This window comes from Mirounga leonina, unplaced genomic scaffold, assembly GCF_011800145.1.
Source record: "Mirounga leonina isolate KUSES-001 unplaced genomic scaffold, KU_Mleo_1.0 Mir_115, whole genome shotgun sequence".
Classification (NCBI taxonomy): Eukaryota; Metazoa; Chordata; class Mammalia; order Carnivora; family Phocidae; genus Mirounga; species Mirounga leonina.
The window spans coordinates 91377011-91398253 of NW_023270268.1; the positions used below are offsets into that span (position 1 = coordinate 91377011).

Consider the following 21243-nt stretch of genomic DNA (forward strand, 5'->3'; position numbering starts at 1 on the left):
TTTTTGTATTGGACTGCTTGAGATTCATTGAGCTTTTCATTGGATTTTCATCAAATTTGGAAAAACTTTAGCCACTATTTCTTTAAATAGTTTTTTTGCATTTGTTCTCCCATCCCCCTTCTCAGAATTGAATCACATGTACATATGTTTTTCTGGCCTTTTTACCTCCATGCTTCAGTTTTTTAGTTTTTTGGGGTTTTTTAAGATTTTTTGTTTATTTTTGAGAAAGAGAAAGAGTGCACGAGCAGGGGGAGGGGCAAAGGGAGAAGCAGACTCCCCGCTGAACAGGGAGCCTGACACAGGACTTGATCCCAGGACCCTGGGATCATCACCTGAGCCAAAGGCAGATGCTTAACCAACTGAGCCATGCAGGCGCCCCTACACTGACCACTTTAAGCAGTTATGGCTCCCAACGTAATTCAGTAACAACAGTAGTTTCTGTAACTTAGGTTTTGTGATAAAAAAATTCTTGGCAGTACATTTGCAACATGGATGGAACTAGAAGGTATAATCTAAATGAAATAAGTCAGAGAAAGACAAATACCATATGATTCCACTCATGTGGAATTTAAGACACAAAGCTGATGAACATAGGGGAAGGGAAGGAAAAACAGAATAAGATAAAAACAGAGAGGGAAGCAAACCAGAAGAGACTCTTAACTATAGGGAACAAACTGAGGGTTGCTGGAAGGGAGGTGGGTAGAGGGATGGGATAACTGGGTGATGTGCAATAAGGAGAGCACGTGATGTAATGAGCACTGGGTGTTATATGCAACTGATGAATCAATAAATTCTACCCCTGAAACTAATAATACACTATATGTTAACTAAATTGAATTTAAATTTTAAAAAATTAAAATAAAAATAGAAATTCTTGCAATAAAATTACTTATAATATGCACAACTATATTACTTGCCAACCATTTAACATTCCAACAAAGATTTTACACATGTGAAACAATCACAACAGACAAAAATACTAAAAGTTGTATGCTTGGTATTGCAAATATACTTAAGCATGAGTAGGCATGGGATGTACAGTGAGAATCTACAGTTAAGGAGGTCAAAGTGATTTATCAAAATTGCTAAATCGTAAGAATTTTTGCAAGAATTTGTAAAATAAGTTTGAGGTTTGTTAAAAGTTTCTAATTTTCTTTAGTTAATTAGATGCTTGCATTTCTTCATATAATTCTTCTGTTGCCTAAAATCTATAATATAAATGTTCAGAATATTCTTTTTATTAAGTTGAATTACCAGATATGGGTAGATTTTATTTAAATCATGGAGGGTTTTTGTTAAGTCTATTTAATTTTTTAAACTTATAGCCTCATGGTCTTAGTATATCCTGCACAATTCAGAAGGATTTAGATTTCATTTTATGGTATAATCAGTAGCGTTTAAGAAAATTATTTTTTTTTAATTATTTAAAAAAAATCCTCTCCTCGTTTTTGCCCTTAATAATGGGTAGACCATTTTAGGGAGTCAACTGCACATGCATTTGAATACCATATTTACAACTGACAAACTGTAGCTTTGAGAAGTCAGTTTACCCCATCAACTATAATTTCTTTTAAGTGTAAAATGGGTAATAAAGTATTATAAAGTTTAAATGAGAAAAGAAAATTGATATACCTCACACAGAGCTTTTATATACTGAGTGCTCCATAAATATTTCTTCTCTTTGTTCTCCTTTTCCTCACTGATTGACCTTTTGAAAGGAGAACTTATTTCAGATGATTATGGTCTCTTTGCTCTTTTCATGGTTGGTCTCACCATTATCAGAAAGGAAGTCACTTCATGGCCAGATATAGGGAACACTTTTATTTATCTGAGCTAATTATGTCATAAGTTACTCACCTCTCTGTTCTTTAAATGTTTACTTTTCTTGGCCTCCATGGTATCGTTGTCTGTAGGACTTACTCCAGTCTCTTGGACTTCTGTCCCAGTTTTCTTTTTAAATTTCCCTTTTTCCACATATTTGTGTCCTGTTGGTCCTCATTTTTAGTACTCTTCTCCTTCAACCTGCTTTACCTGTTCTACACTTTTGCAGCCACCTAGGACCTGTACATCAGGTACTACCAAACCTGTTTTTCTACCCTCAAGCCCTCTTCTAAATGATATACCCATTATTTACCACTTAGTTATTCTTGATTGTCTTAAATATTATTTTCTCTTCCAGCTCTGTGCCTTCATACTTAAAAGCAACATCTTTCACAGCTACCAAAATTAGAAATAGAAATTGTTGATCTTCCAACAAAGTCCAATAAACAGATTCTTTGATACCATCGCCTAAAATTGGTTTGCCACTGATGAAATTTGAATTATGTCCTAGCTCTGGCTCTAATTAGTTCTGACCTCTGAAAAGTTGCTCCTTCTGGGCGTCAGTTTTTCTCATCTCTAAAAATGTTTGAACTAGGTCAGAGTTTGGCAACTAGGGCCTAGGAGCCAAATGCACTCTACTACCTATTTTTGTAAATAAACGTTTGTTTACAGCTGCATTGTGCTACAGCAGCAGAGTTGAATAGTGACAGAGGCTCTATGGCCTACAAAGCCTCAAGTATTTACTCTCTGGCCTATAGACCGCTGTTCTAGAGGATCTTCCATTTAGTTTCCATCTCTACTAGCCAGCCTGGGGAGAACCTGGTTTTAAGATTTAAAAAATAATAAGAAAAAGAATAGAGAAATGATAGTTGAGTATTTGGCAAGAGTTTAAACATAGGAAATCCTATGACATTAGAATCTTTATTTCCCCATCTAATGGCCTTAGTGATTCAAGATCATGTGGCTGTAACAAAGGGATAAGAAGATTTCCATTGCTGCTTTGTGGTAACAGACTAATCTATTTGGTTAATTGTTTTTAAATGATTGGTAGTGTATAGAGCAGTGATTCCATTTACTGGTTAGTAATTAGCTTCTTAAAAGTTACGGATACACATATTTTGAAGGTAAAGGACATAGTTAAACTCTGACCATCAATTAGAATTATAATAGTCTTTTTTATATCACTGTCGAAGCAGATTATTTCCCATTGTAATAAAAAATTTTCCGCATGTACATACTGTGTATATTGAAGGAAGATTCCAAGTATGTAAAAAATGCTTAAATAAAAGTCATAAATATTGAACCTTAATTATATATGCGCTAACATGTGGCAATGTCTGCAACTGACTTTGGAATGTATCAAAAAAATAAGGTGGATTGATGTATGGATAGATGGATGGAAATGTGATGAACCAAACATAGTAAAACATTAATCATGGAATCTGGGTAGTTGGTATAAAGGAAGAGGGTTTTCACTGAAAAAAAAAAAAGTGCGACTTTTCTCTATGTTTGACATTTTTCATTACAAAATTTTGGGTAAATGTTTAGATGTGAGTGGCTGTGAGACATGAATCTAGGGAGAAGATATGGGAGTGAAAACACATATACAGTATACTTCTTGCTTTCACATTAAATAAATTATTAAAAGTTCGAATGTTAAGCAAACCTTGTGCATATTGCATATGTTTCTCAGCTGTTTTATTGTATATTTCACAGATTTACTTCAATTGGGAATGTTCTTAGGATATAACAAAAAACAGTAAGAATTAAATATTCACTTCAAGGAGTGTCCTTGAATTCTCTCACATAGCCCCTATCAGAAAGTTAACCAAATGGCTGATAAGTCCATGTGAATTCTGTCTATACAGTAAAAGGATGGATTTACTAATGGACATCATACAATTTTCATTTTTTTAGCATTCTTACTAACTTGTGGGGAGTTAGGACTGTGTCTTGTGTTAACAAAGTACTGAATAAATAGAGGGGAACTGTACAACAAATACTCACTGATTTAAAAGTGGGCATTTCTTAAGTCTTATTTTGTTTATTGTGATATATATCATAATGCCAAAATATATTAAAATGTGTTCAATGTAAAGCACAATAATAAAGCAAATATCAATGTAATTATCACTCATGTTAAGAATTAGAGGAATTACTTATGCCCCATCCCAGTCACAGTCTCTCTTATATTTTCCTATTAAGCTGAATAATCTAATGAATATTCCCATGTTTTTTATTAGTTTTACAGTTTTACTATATATACTAAAATATAGTTTAGTGTTGCCTGTTTTTAAGCTTTATATAAGACAGTCCTGTATGTATTCATTGCTGAGTGAGAACTCACCATTTTGTGAGATTCATCAGAAGGTATGTGTAGCTGTGCTTCATTTTCATTGCTAGTTAGTGTACCATTTTATGACTATGCTACAGTGTATTTACTAATTCTACTTTTGGATTTTTGCTTGTGCCTATAGTATTTTATAGTATTTTATTATGTTACATTGTTGCTTTGGATGTATAAAAAAGTTTCTCTAGGCTAGAGTATATAACTTAAAATGGAATTATTAAGTTGTAGGGTCATTGAAGGTATGAATTTTTAAATACTCATTCGTGTCATTGCTTTTGGTTTTTTTGTTCAGCAATTAAAAGAATCCAGTGGGGTTGCATTTGGGGGGCAGAATTATTGATTAGCTCACTCTCCCTTTTTCACTCCTCTCCCTCTTTCCCAGTACATACACACACACACACACACACACACACACACTTCATCAAGGGGTAAAATAGGATATAAATGTTTGCTTAATTATTTAAAAATAAAAATTAAGATTCCTTTTTAGCCTTCATATTTTAAGTGTGAATAGTTCCTGACTTAATAAGTGTCTGATATCTGCAGTCGCAAAGGCCAGAGACTTCTCTTCCCAGTACTAGATATAATACCTTGCTCCTCTCTATAAAGCTGGACTTCTGCTACAAGAAGGAAGGGAGGTTATTTAACTAGACATTTGTTTCCAGTGCCCAAAAGCAAACTTTCCACAGAATGATGTGTTTATAATTTAGATTATTTTTATACATCTTTTCTTTTCTTTCCAGTAACATCAGGTGTTTGCTCAGAAATTGTCTTTTAGGAATTAAAGGTCAGTTTATAGTTAACTAGATTCCTTTTTGACTTATATTGACAAATAATACTACAGCTCTGTAGCTCAGTGTCCTTTCCACTTATCTTACTTAAACTTTATGTATTTGAATATTTAAATAATTTCTGAAAGATGTAATTGGCATACAGTAAAGTGCACATATTTAAAGTATACAGTTTGGGAAGTTTTGACATATGTGTGCACACATGAAACTACCACCATGAAATCAAGATAATGAACATACTCCTCACCCCCAGTAATTTCCTAGTGCTCTTTGTAATAACTTGTCTCCAGCCTTTCACAATCATGGCTTTTCTTTCTGTTGTTGTAGACAAAATTTTCTAGAATTCCATATGAATGAAATTATACAGTAGGTACTCTTTTTGGTCTGACTTCTTTTACTCGGGTATAATTATTTTTAGATTCATCCATGTTGTTTTTTTGTTACTGAGTAGCATTCCATCATATAGATATACCACCGTTTGTTTATTCATTCATCTGTTGTGGACATTTGTTTCCACTTTTTGGCAGTTGCAAAAATGATGCTGTGCACATTTGTGTAAAAGTTTTTGTATGAACATATGCTTTCATTTCTCTTGGGTAAATACTTAGGAGTGGGAGTGATGGATGTATGGTAAGTATATGTTTAACTTTTTAACATACTGCCAAAGTGTTTTCTAAGGTGCCATACAATTTCACATTTCCACTAGCAGTGGATGAGAGCCTCCATTGCTCTACAGCCTCACCAAGACTTGGTATACACAATCTTTTTTTTAACTTTACTCTTCTGAGTAGGTATGTAGGTGGTGTCTTACAGTTTTACTAGTATTTCCCTGATGATAATGATGTTGAGTATTTTTTCATGTGCTTATTTACGTAATATCTGTGTCTTCATGGGTAGTGTCTAGTTGTATCTTTTGCCCATGGGGGGGGGGTGTTTTTGAATTATAGGAGTCTTCTGTATATTCTGTATATAAGTTCTTTGCAGAATGTATGTTTTATAAATGTTTTCTTTCAGTCTGTAGCTTGCCTTTTTGTTTTCTTAAGAGTGTCTTTTGAAGAACAAAACTCTTAAAAATCTTGATTAAGTTCTGTTTTTAATGAAGTCTACAGAATTAGAACCAAAAAACGAACAAGCAGGAAAATTCCTGAAGTTTTTACTTTGCCCTGATTGGTTGCCACCACAAATCAAGTACTTAGTACATTACACTCCTTCTGTGGCACTGGTTTTGGATTGTAAATGGCCGAATATTTTAACAAATTTGTTTTATACCAGGCTTTAGAATCATAAAGATGAGTAACGTATGTCATCTTTTTTCAAAGTGCTCATTTTTAGTAATTAATGTTTCTTCCTATCATGTCTCATGCAGTCAGTTCTGTATGCTTTCCTTTGTCCAGCGCATACTGTATCTCTAGAGACATTGAAATGCTGAACGTATTTTCCTATTGTATTATAGTTAGACTTTTTTCCACACACAAACATATAAGTTCATTATAACAAGAAATCTCTTGTTCTTTGTAGTCTCTGTATGTCATCACATAGTTCCTTGTACACAGGGAACAATCACTAAATATTCATTGATTGAATAGAATTATTCATGACACTGAGTAAGGTTCTCCTGATTAATTTATTGATAATAAAACCTTTGGCTATACTTTACTAAATGAACACAAGATCTCATTTCAGATGCCCATGATTGCAATAGATGGTTTTTCTCAATAGAACAAAGATGTTTGATTTTTACTTGAATGTTTTTAAGTGATCTTTTTGTATAACCCTGGTTTAACATGATTATCATAAAAGTCTGTGTAGGGTAGTAGAGCATAGGATCTAGAGTCAGTTAAAAATCTTCTGCGAAGTCTGCTGTATTTAATGAATTATATATTTCATGACTTTGGAATTCTTTTTTCCAATGAAACCAATACATTAAAACATAAAGACTGATTTGTAAGTATATAGAAAAATACGGCAATAACTTGCTTTCTCTGTCTAGGTCCTGGGGACACCAACAAGGGAGCAAATTAGAGAAATGAACCCAAACTACACAGAATTCAAATTCCCTCAAATTAAGGCACATCCTTGGACTAAGGTGAGTCAAAATGAGTTTTTTAAAAAGCACATTGACCAATAGTTAACTTAAACTTGGGTTTCTCATTGTTCTTAAACTAAACTATTTTGGTACTAGATAGCTGCCTGAGTACAAAGTACACAGCAGTTCTGCATGTAAAGATAGTTGGGTAGTTGTCCTTTAGTGTTGCATTGACTGTGTATAGTTTTGTTCCCACTGATTTCCTGTAGACAGTTTTCAGCCTGGGTTTTTATTTGTAGGTTGAGGACAGTGTACCTATACCATTAAAATATAGAATTTCATTAGGAGTAGTATCTTATATATAAATTTTGACTACTTAAAACTCAAAAGTTAATTTCTTTACACAGAGGTACTTAATATCATATAGCATATGAAAACATGTATTTCTTATATTTTCTTTATTCTTTTTTGAAACTGTTTGTAGGTCTTATAAATGATGCTGTGTGTTTTTCTTCTTTTGTTTGCTTTCCTGTTGGTATTTTGGGAGGGGAATAAAAAGATTTGATCTTGTTTGGAGTATACATTGAAAGCATCGATATGTTAACAGGATGTCATTACCATTGGATAGCCTAACCAATTCTTAGAGCATAGTTGGAACCAATTTGAAGAGCATAAGTACTAATTTACCAGAAATCTTTATTTTTTGCTTTGATACTTAATTGAAATGATTTAAGAGAGATTTTATTTAAAATTTTTTCATTTCAGTTTAATTTATGACATTAAGGGCAGAGAAAAAAATCTCATTAGGGCTTATTGCTAGAGTGAATCTCTAGCATCCTTACTCTATAGATTCAGAAACTCTGGTCAAAGATACCAAGTAACTTATTCAAGATTACATAGGTGGCCATGACAAAACCAGGATTAAACTTCTACTTGTGTGTGTGTGTGTAGTGCCAGACTTAGAGTTATGCACCGTGCACCTCCTCTCACGCTTACTTATATTTCATTATATATTTTTGTGAGTTAATAAAGTTCAACTCTTTTATAGTTCACGCAGAGATTTTCTATGCTTAAAAATGTACATATAATAGTTTGTTTTGAGCAGTGATAGGTTCATTTAATTGGTAATAGATCTTTTATAATAAGAGGTGAAATCATTTATATTCCCAGATTCAAAGTGTGTCTTTTTCTATCTCTAAATTGTATTTTGATTCTAGTTACTTTCCTTCAAGTTCTCAATCTTGTTATCTCTCTTCATTGCAGAAGATCCCTTTATTACTAATTACTTATTTAGATCAGAGACCTTGGTATTTTAGTGCCAGAATTATAGGTTAGTTTTCACTGACCATGATGTTGCCTTTCCCACCACACTTAAAATTTATTTTGAATCTCGGTCAGAAGATACTTAGGGTCTCTCACCTGGCTCTAAACTCAGAGAACCCTAGGTGGCCTGTTGGGATTTAAAGGCTGAGTTGCAGTTTGAATCTAGTGAACTTATTAGAAGTTGAAGTGTTTATAAGTGATTTGTAGTATACTATGATTTCAGTCATGTTAAAGAAAAACAAAAAACAAAGACAATTCTGTATAACGAATAAATACAGGAAAATAGTCCAAAATGCTAATGGTAGTTTGGGTGAGGAGAGTGTAGGTGATTTTATTTTCTTTGTTTTGCATTTCCATATTTTCATTAATAATCATGCCATTTTTATGAAGAAAGAAAAATAAAGCTCTTTTTGGTGTAATCTAAGTATTCCTCACCCTGCTTTTCTGTGCTGCAGTGTAGTATAGCTGTATCCCCAAGGACTGGAAGCTGGTGTACTCAAAAACGTAGGCAGACGTAAAGATCAAGAGAGAAAATGTCTTCCATGGAAACACTGAGGTGAAGGGATTCAGATGTTTAGGAAAGATAGCAAGCAGAGGAACTAAATAGTGAGATGAACCTAGTATGGTTTATGGCAAGAATCTTGAGAATTTAGAAATCCAGTAAGTTGCCCTTAACTATTACTTAATAGCCAGAGTAATCTAATTCATTGATGAAGCGCTTGTGGTTTAAGTAGGAAAGGAAATTGGTGCTAATGTTTTGAAACAGGGACCATTATTGGATTGGGGATAGGAGGATAAAGACCTTCTGCATTGGTGTACGCTGTAAACTTCAAAGAATAAAAAGCCAGATAGAAAGCAAAACAAATGATGCAAAGGAAATTTAAGAATTAAGTAGAGATGGAGATTCGTTGGCAGAAGAGAGGAAGCTTAAATTCTGCATTTAGTATATGGAGGTATGGTTAAATAACAGTCTATTAGGTATGCAGTGAGGACCTAGTTTGAGTACTGCTTCTACTCTGTGTGCCTCAAGTTTTTTCTTTTGTAAGATAGCAATTAGCTATTGTCTTTTCTGATTTCTTTTGAAAATAGTAATGTGCATATAAAGGAATATTTTATTTCAGTTCTAAATAAAGATGCTACCTCCAATATAGTCCTGTGATTTGTCCTTTCTATCCCCACTGCCCTGACTTTAGGCCATCGTCATATCATAGAATTTGTTAAAACAACCTCCTAACCAGTTTCCCTCTTTCAGTTTCACATCCTTTGTAATCCTCATTGCTCTCAAAGTTAGTTTTCTTAAAAGCACATGTAATACTGTCACTCCTACTTAAAAATCTTCTCTGTTTACTTACTGTCTTTAGGAAAATCTGACATAATATGCATATAAGGACAATGGTGATCATATGTGCCACTTTATGCTTGTTCAGTGTAATTATTAACTGACTTCCCCTTCACTCTCAAAAGTGTCCCATTTTGGATAACAGATTATATAGTCATTTTGGATAACAGAAACTTAATGTTTCTTTTTTTTCCAGAGAAGCAAGAGGTTTACTTTTGTCCTGTTCCTAACCTTCCTAACCTCTCTTCCCCAGAGAAGCCATATATGCTTCTTTTACTAGTATCTTCTTTTCACACTTAGAATGATCTTCTCTGCTTACCAAATCTTAACCTTTCCTCAAGACCTCAAATCTTAGTTCTCCCATGAAATATTTTTTAATTATCTGAGCTCTCCATGATTAATTCCCACCATGTAACTCTTATAATACCTTCCAAGTCATGCCGTATGTATTATAGCAGTTCCTAATTTCTTTTTCATAGTGGTAATAATAAGATGGATATAAATTGCTTCAAAATGTTTGTTACTAAGTTTTTGGCATACATAATAAGTTTATTTAATAGTTAAATGTCTATGGGATATGTGGGACCATAGATTATTATTTAAGTATCCTAGAAAGCAGTATCCACAAGTCAGTCCTTACATACTCAATTTCTTAGAACACTGTCCACATACTTGAAAATGAATGAATTTAGTTACTATTTACAACTAGCTAAGAGTAATCAGAAAATTGAGGTTGAGGTCATTTCAGCTGTTAAGGTACCAGACTAGACTGGACAGGTTATGTTTATTATTCTCTATGTTTAAAGCTAAACATAAAACCCTACTATACTTACTTTTTTCCTACTGATTTTTTAAGACTTTATTTATAATCTTACCTTTTTTCCTGAGCCCTTCAATACAAGGTTTTTCACTTGATAAACTAATCTGTTTCAACTATACACATTTATAGTTTAAAAAATGCCTTTGGGGCACCTGGGTGGCTCAGTCGGTTGAGCTTGGTTTCAGCTCAAGTGGTGATCTCATGGGTTGTGTAAGATGGAGCCCTGAGTTGGGCTCCGTGCTCAGCAAGGAGTCTGCTTGAAGATTCTCTCTCTTTCAAATAAACCTTTAAAAAAGGTTTTTTAAAAATTAAAAATGCCTTCAGAGGGGTCGAGAGAGCACAAAACAAAAATTGTCAGACTTCTTTTTTGCAGGTGAACTCTGTCAGCCTTTTCTGGGTTTGCTTACATGTACTCCAGAAAGCATAAAACTATGTTGGGACTTCTACTGGTTCCTAAGATTGTACTCATCTGTTTTTTGTTCTATTGCTTAGGTAAATTAGTTTCTATATTATTAATATAACTTAACTATCTATGTTATTACTTAACATCCCTCTGCCCTGAACATTCTACTAATCCATTATCACTTGTCTCGTTAAATACACTATGTTCTCTACTGAATTTTCCACCTACATCTTTATTAGTGTTAAATAATCACTTTTCCTTGTCTAACATTTATTTTCCCGTGTGAGTAGACTTCCTCACTTCTCTAATTGTACTGGGTATACTCCCATTTCTTTGCTGGAAACTACGCACTTTAAAATCTAGCCACTAGGATGGCTAATCCCTATGTAGGAGGAATAATATAAAAAAGAAAGAATACTAAGGCATAAGTTTCAAGATCACTTGTGGGGAGCAGAGGGGTAGGGTTGAGGGTGGATAAAAAAGAAAGCAAAAATCTGCTTTTAATATATCATTTGTTCCTTAAAACCCATATCTCCTATGTACCCAGCACTGTGCCAAATACTCAGATACTATAAAGGATGCAAAAGAAGTAAAATATATAACCCTTGTTTTTGAAAAGCTTACAGGTGATATAACTTGCTCAGTTGAAGCAAGTATCGAATAATATAACTTGATTGTGTGTTGTAGGTGTTCAAAAGTGTTTCACATACTGTAGGTATAAGTCAGATCTCCAGTGAGGGTGGTGGAGTTAAAAAGGAAGCCAGCCTCCTTAAAGGTGATAGAAGGACTAGGTGGGGTGGGCTGTTGAGGGAGGATTTAGATTTGCTTAGATGTTGGTAAGGCCAGGAATTATTGAATTAGCCTAGGGGACTCTCCCTTAAGATGAGGAGGTGTGGATGAAAAGAAAAATGTTCCTGTATTCCTAAGAAGGTCAGTCTGACTATAGTAACTATTTTATGAACAATAAGAGATTAAATTGAGTAAGTGGACATTTGGTAAATCATACTTCTGGGTAAGTCTGCAGTACTATTTTATCAGTGAATGAAGTTAGAGGAAGAAATTACATTGCATAGTTAAATGCTGATATCAACACATATAATATGTCTTATGTGTAATAGAGCTCAGGAAAACTCAGTAAGCCTTTTAATAAGTACAGATAAAATTAATTGAATGCTGGCTCTGTTGTGGCTAAGGAAAGGATGTTTGTGTTTCTTATGAATTATGTACCACATATCAGCTCTTTAGTAGACTTAAGTTCTTTTTGTAGCTACTTAACTTGGTTAATTAATATACCTATTCAACAAATCCATGGCATTGTCTCACTTTTAATCCTGTATTTAGGTTTACAAATTACAAATAATTTTAGATGATTAACAGATGACTTGAGAGCCAGCATTGGGGTTGCTCCTTTAGGAGTTCATGGTTTACCAGTTTTTAACATTGGGTCCTTGTGTTTGTGTGTATTGTATAACCAGAGAACAGTGTCTGTGTTGTACATTTATCACAGTGAAATCTAGGGAGGACTAGCTGTTCGGAACAGGCACAGCACTTGTTCCATGTTCTACTTAGATTCTCATCGCCCATAGGCATTTCTACATTGCTCTGGTTGGCTGTTTAATACCGTAGAATTGTGGAGAGCTGATGCTGTGAGAATCAACCGTAGGCCTTGATATTGTATATATGACTGTTTATAAATGGTAATTTTAAAAGGCTTAAGATTCAGTGGTAACCGTTAGCTCTAGGTTGAAATTTGATATTTGATGGCAGAAAGTCTGTCCTAGGCCATGTAGGGGAAAATTGCCTCTGTCATTTTTGAGTTATCCAAATGCAAATTTATTTTGAATAAGTCTTCATTTAAGGACTCATTTGCATTTGTTAAATACCATAGAGACTTTCTTTTTGAAAAATGAATTGTTTCTTTTAGTTTCTTCTATGGACTAGTATTTGTGGTGACAGTTTGTTTCAATTTAAGAAAATGAGTTGCTGCATAGGTGAGGTAGTATTTGAATCACTTAAAAGTTCATGTCAGTGTTTTGGTTCTTTTCAATTTTTCCTTTCTGTTCTCTTTCTTTCTTTTGTTTATTTATTTATTGCTTTGTTCTGTTTTGTTTTATTTATTTACTTTTGTTTTTAGTTTTTACAGGGGGGTTTTGGGCTCTTCATGGCCTTGCTAACCTACTTGGCTGGCCATATTTAGTCTGCGCACTAATTGTTAGTTGGCCCAGTTGAGTCTTCCTTTGTGCTCTCAGTTTTTTTAGTCTCGCTTTCTATTTTTGTCCACCTGATTGTATTTTAGTTCACAAGAGATTTTTATTCTGATGGGCCGGATTTTAATCCGTGTACTAAATTTTAGTCTGCAGACTAAAAGTAATCCGCGGATTATTTATTTTGCAAAATATTAATTCCCCCACTGGAAACTATCCTAAAAGAATGTTAAATTCTCTTAGAATAGCCAAGGGAATTCACAGCTACTGGTGAGTTCTGCCATTTTTTGTTCTCAATACCTAGACATAATAGATCCTACTACCTCCCTTGCATATTTGGCTCCGTTGTGCCTAGGTGTTGGTGTACATTACTATGCATGTCACCTATAACTGTGACTGTCCCTTAGTTGTATTGTTTATTGTATATATTTTTTGTTTAGCTTTTGGTGGGTGAATTGGGCATATTTGCACATGAAACTGTGTTGAATTTGTAGTGCTCAAAGATGTAGGGGTTTTTTTTTTTCAGTGAGTTTTTCCAAAAAGGAGAATGTTCTATATTTATTTTTACTAAGTAATGGGTGCAAGGGTATGAGGGGGCAAAGCCCACAATAGAAAAAGTAAGTTATACCCGCACTCTTGAGGTGATATGTCATTTGCCTGAAGAATCCTAAAATAATGAGAATGTCAGCAAATATCTTTTAGCAGGGAAGTCAATCCAAAATGGAGAATAATCCGCGGTGGCCTGATCCTTCTTAGCTCACACAAATTGAAAATATCTGGCTTGAAATCTGTAGTAATATAAATTAAATCTATTTATTACTTTCCTCTCATCACTAATAATTAAGCAAAAAATGTTTATACTGTCTAACTGAAATATATTAATAGATAAAAATTAGCATATTGGGAACTGATGTCTTTAAAAGCAGGCTAATATGCCCCCTCCCAGCCATGTCAATGGATGATGAATCCAGGTCGTAGAAGACCAAACACTTTACTTTGGGAAGTTTACTTCTAGATTTCATTTTGATTTTAACTTTTTTTGGTTTTGTATTTTTTTAATAAACGCACTGGCATTGGAACATAATAAATTAAAATTAAAATGTTTCTTTATTGTGCCTCACCATTGCGCAATCAAAAAATTTTTTTTGCATACACTGTGGTGAAATAATTTTTAAAACTTGGACTTGCTACTGTGGAGACTGATGTTTAAAGTTTATAACTGTATAAACATTTTCTATGTCCCCCCCCACACCATGGATTTCTTATAACACTGGATATATTTTTCCTTGCTGGACTATTCTCTTTTGGATTGACTTCCCCTGTTTGGATTATTTCACTGCATTATCATCTTTAGGATTCGTCAGGAACAGGACATTTCACCTCAGGAGTGCGGGTATGTACTTAATTTTTTTTTCCCAAAATTTCAGGGCAGATCTATATATAAAACTAGGGGGAAAACTTTTTTTTAGAAAGGTTAAACCATTATTCATTCTAGAAATGTAATAGTAAAAACAATGTAGGTAGCTGTGATTTTTTTTTTTTTTCCATCCACTGTATGGGATAGGTTTTACTTACGGTATATTAAGATTGTCAGTCTCCTGAGTGATTTATTAACATCTAGACCGAAGTTTAGGAACTGTGGGGTTTAGAAATTATTTTTACGATAATAAATATTAACAAAGATGCACAGAACTAAAGGTTCTGAATGTTAAACAATTTAAGTGAGTAAGGAATAAAATGGCATTAGAAACTTCATTATTAAAAGCCATATTTCAGTTGTTATTGGTTTCCCTTTCTTTAGACACAAAGATAATTCAGAAGAGCTGTTTTCTAGTTTGGCCTGTAATTTTTTGAAGTAGAATACTACCACACCCTATATTATGGTGACAAATCTGAACTTTGGAAGACACTGGGCTTTGACTCCACGTAATTTCCCACTTAGCCTTAATCCATAGAGTACTAAACCAAGGCTCTGCTCATCAGGAATCTCTCAAAAGTGTTTAAAATAACAGTGGTACTTTTTAAAAGGCAGATTAAGTCTTGATTTTAATATGGGCTCTTAGAATGAGTTCTTCTTTATTGTTTTTAACTCTTTGATTCCATGAGTTAGGATTCCCTGGCAAAATAGGCTAATACGTGTCTTAGTACCAACATGGATGGTTACTTGTAGCCAGTAAGATACCAAATGAATGTGGATGATTTTTTTTTAATAATTAGAGATAAGCTTACAATAGTGGTTTATTAATAGCTTTAATACAAAATCCTCATTAATGTAACATGAAATTTTTTCACTTAAAATACATTCACTGTCCAGCTACCCTACATTTGAATGTTGGCCGGAGATATTTATTTCTACTTTTGGTGGTACTTTTAATTCTATTTATGCACTCCCATATTGGTGCAAAAGCATTTTCCCTTAGACTGGCTAGCAAAATAAATCCATATGCTGTGAAATAAATACAAACAGCCCTCAGGATAAAATAAAATATTAATGCTTAATATTTTTGTGAAAAATTTTCAGAGTTTTCCCACTGATTATTTTCTTTTACATTCGGAGTTTGATTATGGACCTGGCTAGGAAGCAAGAGAGGGAAAAATGACTGAGAACAGTGGAAGATCTAAACATTTCAAATAATACAATACCTAAGGTTTCCTTGACTGGGGTGAGTCAGATCACTCAAAAGAATAAAGATAAAGCAATTTTTCACCATACAGAGGGTTTTCTAATATAGTCAAATAAATAAGGTCTTTGATGCTCTGAAATAAATTCCTGGGATCCTACCCAAACCAATTTCTCAATTTCCGTGGAAAATATCTTTATTAGTAATAAACTTTGTGTAAAAACTAAAGGAAAAAAAAGGTTTTCACTGTAGAAAGTACTCTTACAGTCTCTTGAAAAGTAATGAGCTCTATGGTAGTAACTAGTTCTGCTACCCTTCAGCCTAAGTGATAGTTAGATGTTACATGAGCCATTCTCATTAGGAAACCTTACTCCCAGGCTCCTCCATCCTCATCACAATCCACATGTCCTTCCCTCACTATTTCTCTCCCTTTATACACATCTGCCTCTCTTTATATGTCTGTCCACTACCACAACCACACCTTCTGTTTGATTGTTTTCCCCCTAGCAAGGGATATATGTTTCATTTTTCTTTAGTTTCAAAGGCTTTCTGTCCATCTGTTTATGTTTATTTCTGTTTTTCCCCTTTCTGCTTTTATTCAACTGTCCTTAATTTAGAACAAAGTTATTTTCATAGTTTTATGTATCTATTTGGAGTTTTAAGACATAGATGTGTAGAAAGCTTTCTGTTCTTTTAAGCAAACTAATTTATTTGCATTTTGCTTCAACACAGCCTTCAGTTGACTTTTTCTATGAGTTAATGTCTCTTAATGAAATGCACTTAATGAAAAGTACATTTCCGTCTCCCTAATTAAGACCCTAGAATATTCATTCAAATGAGGGTAATCTGGCCATGTGTGATAACAGCTTTTGTGATAACAGCTATTCTTTGAGAAAACAGTTTTGGACATTTTGTCAAATTCTGGGTATTCAAGAATTTCTTCAAATAAGATAGACTCTGTTTATTGAAGAGATAATACCAAATCATTAGCATTTCTAGACCTAAAGTAAATAGCTTTTCTTTTTCAAAAAATATTGCCAAATTTGAGTAGTGCTATTCATTACTGACAATTGTTCTGCTAAAAATCACACACAAGAGGCAACCTTTTTTTTACTGCCACAGTAGTCAAAACTTTTAGAAAATTTTAATATTCTTCTAGTTGTGCTTGCCTCCAGAACTCAGCCTTTCTCTTGTGCCTATCATATCATATTTTGTGTACATATTTAATTGTACTGCTTTATGATTAGCAAATGTAGATTTTTTTTAATTTCCCCTAGTTTTTCTCTGAGCTTTTCTCATATAGTTTGTAATTAACTGTTCACCCCAGTGTGGTGAATCATATGCAGTTAACTCTTTTCATTCTAGAAGGTTCCTTTTGCAAATGCAACCATGTTGTTGTAAGTGGTGGGAATGAACTCATACTCAAAGGATAATTTGCTATGATTGTTACAATAAAGCATTAATTGTTCTTTGCCCTTTTTTGTACTGCAGGTCTTCCGACCCCGGACTCCACCGGAAGCAATTGCACTGTGTAGCCGTCTGCTGGAGTATACACCAACTGCCCGATTGACACCACTGGAAGCTTGTGCACATTCATTTTTTGATGAATTAAGGGACCCAAATGTCAAACTACCAAATGGGCGAGACACACCTGCACTCTTCAACTTCACCACTCAAGGTAATTCCATACACTTAGTTCTGTTTTTTACCATTTCTGAGAAAGCTACATACGTGTTTGAAGTGACATTCTTTTAGTAAAAATCTGTGTAGGACAAAAGTGGGCATATTAAGTACTTACACAGGTAGGAAACATCCTTTCTAACCACTTATTAGGCTACTACTTGTATGATTTTGAACAAAATAGTGGCAGATAAAATTTTTCCAGTAGACGTAGTTTCTCTCATTTTTGGCAGATTATAATAAATCTTGGCACATGAGAAGCTATAGAGATTTCACTATTAAGACTAATGTACAATTTAACTTTCAAATTTGTATTTGAAACTTAGAATGTTATATGCATTTCTTGCTTCCCAAAGATTTATATCAAATTTTTTAAACCTGGAAATAAATTGGTGGCTATATTTGTATAAAGTCAGATATCTTATAAACAGAAGGAAAACTGGAATTCTAGAATTCTCTTTCTTAGAACTTACATAAGGGATGTAGATAGAGAATTCTCTTGCCTCCTGGGGCTTGGCACCGTTGATGCTGCTGAGAAAATGTTGAGAGGAAAAACAGAGTTTGTGCTCTGGTGGTTTCTACAAGACCCAGGTAGAGTCATCATTTCTTAATCACTTGTGTGTCCACTTTTCTTTCCTCTCTGATTAAGACCCTAAGTGATTCATTTAATCAACTACACTGCCTTTGATGCTGTGATTTTCTTCATAAACTGAACATTAAAAGTGTACAATTTCCTAGAGATAAAATAAGCAATAAATAGTCGATTGATTGATTAGTCAGCTTAGTCAAACTTAAAAATATAGAAGGGAGATGGAGAGCTTTCTATGACCAGGAAATAGGTATAGTTCCTTTATCCTAAGATGAATTTTCCTCCCATATTTAGACTTTTCTAAAATTGAAAGTGGGAAAATGCATTGCTTAAGCAGTAGATTTGGAAGACGTGAGTTGCTAGTAAAATAGACTTGGATGATTCCATTGACTATAATCTTAAGCAGTCAATAACATGTAACTACTAGCAGTGCTGATATAGTCTTAAACTACATTCATAAAGGAAAAATGTTCAGATATCCTGGCATTAATTCTGACTAGGGCTGATCAGAAATCATTTGGAATGTTGTTTTAGGTCCTACACCATTTTTAAGATGTTAATGAATGGCCGGTAGGGTATACAAAGGAACAGAATTGACTATAGATCCTAGAAAAGTGAAGACTTAAGGAACTTTTGAGAACAGTCTAAAAATACCTCATGGATTATCTTCTAAAGAAAGATGTAGACCTGTGTTCTTTCTCCTGATTATAAAATTGAAAATAGTAGTAGCAGAAAATTAGAAAACAGTACATATTTGAGTTTATTATACAAACATCAGCCCCTGGCATAGATAGAGACTAAATAAAATTGATGAATCAATGAAGTTTTCAGTTGTTTAACAGTGGAACAAGTTTTTTTTGTTTGTTTGTTTTCCAAAATACCGATCTTTATATCAGGAAAAAGCTGGATGATGTCAAATGTTATAGATAAGATTATTACAATTTGGCTATAAGTTAGACTCTTCTAGAGCAAAGAGTCTATGATTTTGTGTCATTAAGAAAATAAATTTTATTTTCAATTTTTACTGCTTTTAATCAAGAGTCGTACATATATATTAAGGAAAATGTTGAAAATGCAAAAGAAGTATAGAGAAAATTAAAATCACTGTCCCCAAATAATCACTTTTAGCATTCAAATTAATCACTGTAAGATTTTATAGTGTAGCTCTTTTCAATCTTTTCTCTAATGCATATACTGATAATCCCTGAATATAAAGTGATACTCTACTCCCCCATTAAGAATATCCCAAAAAGGTTTCTTTTGGTTAACTCAAATGTATTTAAAATTATGCATTATATAAAATCAATATTTATTCAGGAACTTTACTTTTTTACCTCTCAAGTTTCATAAAACAATTTTATTAATACTTTTTTTTAAAGATTTTATTTATTTGACAGAGAGAACAAGTAGGCAGAGAGGCAGGCAGAGGGAGAGGGAGCACTAAGCAGGGAGCCCGATGTGGGGCTCGATCCCACGACCCTGGGATCATGACATGAGCGGAAAGCAGCCGCTTTAACCAACTGAGCCACCCAGGTGGTTTTTACATCTGTGTCTTTGTCATCAGTAGAGCTACATTTTGAACTACCATAAATTTTTTGATATGAAGCAGTTTTTGAATCTGTATGAGGCCACTACTGGAAATTCTACAAGTATCCATTTTCATGAGTTGTTTTATTTTGTTTTTGTACTGTAGATAGCTGTTTATTATCTGTACATATAACTATCTGCTGAGTTGCTTTTTAAAGTGGTCTCTAAAAGGCTCTGTATACAATGACATGCAGCACTTGCAACTGTGGAATCTTGGCATCAGAAAGTACTAAGTTAATGTTAAATTTATTTGTCTCCTTTTTTTTTTTTTAAAACCAGTTCTGTCAGGTGAACTTAAGAGTTTCCCAAACCAGCATTGATTATGGTTTTATTCACACTAAATATCTTCTCCAATAAGTACTTTGTTTCTCAAAATACATGAATCAAGGAAGCCTTTTGTCAAGTAAGCAACTTGATAGAACCCCAAACACAACAAGATATTTATGATGGATACATTTTGGAGAATAATTCTTATATTCAGACATATTAGGTACATACTCTATAATGCACTTGTATGTGTTGATCAAAATTGAGATATTACTTAAACATTATATTTAATCAGATTTAAAAATCCAGGATTCTGTTTCACTGTCCATATGTACCATTTTTGAAATAACTACATGTGATTCTTTAGTCACTGGCTGATAATTTTTCATTATTACTAAAGAAAATAAAATTTTAAAGCAACTGAATTTGTTTTTCTATGGATTTCTAAGCTTTTTTGAAAACAGATAAAATTCATATAAGACAAGCCATTTTTAAGTAAACAATTCAGTTTACTTTATTTAGTATATTCACAGTGTTGTACAACTGCCACCTAAATCAAATTCCAAAACATTTTCATTGATTCTAAAGAAAACTCCATACCCATTAAGCAGTCAGTCCCATTAACTACTCCTCCAACCCTTGGCAACCACCAATGTGCTTCCTGCTTCTGGACTTACCTATTCTGGATATTTTAAATAAATGAAATAATATATTATGTGACCTTTTGTGTATGGCTTCTTTCTTTTTTTTTTTTTTTTTAAAGATTTTATTTATTTATTTGAGACAGAGAGAATGAGAGACAGAGAGCATGAGAGGGAGGAGGGTCAGAGGGAGAAGCAGACTCCCTGCCGAGCAGAGAGCCCGATGCGGGACTCGATCCCGGGACTCCAGGATCATGACCTGAGCCGAAGGCAGTCGCTTAACCAACTGAGCCACCCAGGCGTCCGTGTATGGCTTCTTTCACTTAGCATAATGTTTTCAAGGTTTGTCCATGTTGTAGCAGTGTACTAGTATTTTATTCCTTTTTATGGCTGAATAATGTTCTACTGTATTATGTCTTAATCAGTACAGGCTGCTATAACAAAACACCAGAGACTATGTGGCTTAACAACAAACATTCATTTATCAGAGTTCTGGAAGCTAGGAAGTTCAAGATCAGGGTGCTCGTAGATTTGATCTCTGATGAGGGCCTACTTCCTGGTTTGCAAATGGCTACTTTCTTACTGTATCCTCATATGGTAGAAAGAGATTACCTCTCTTGTTTCTCTTATAGGGCCACTAATCCCATTCATGTCAGTTCTACCCTCATGACCTTATTACCTCTTAAGGGCCCATTTCCAAATACTATTACATTGGGGAGTAGGGCTTAAGCATATGAATTTTAGGGGGACACAGACATTCAATCCATAGTGTATGGATACA

The 21243-nt window shown here is 33.8% G+C and overlaps 1 protein-coding gene across 2 annotated transcripts in view; it reads left to right on the plus strand.

The window, feature by feature from the left end:
• Window positions 1–21243, plus strand: part of GSK3B (glycogen synthase kinase 3 beta) — a 206669-nt gene that overhangs the window by 155551 nt on the left and 29875 nt on the right. Inside the window, exons 8-10 of one of the 2 annotated variants that reach the window (XM_035000079.1) lie at window positions 6953–7048; window positions 14432–14470; window positions 17190–17376. In XM_035000079.1, the coding sequence (XP_034855970.1) occupies window positions 6953–7048; window positions 14432–14470; window positions 17190–17376 (322 nt within the window). The remainder of the gene's footprint in view (window positions 1–6952; window positions 7049–14431; window positions 14471–17189; window positions 17377–21243) is intronic. The other variant, XM_035000080.1, reaches the window with a different exon arrangement.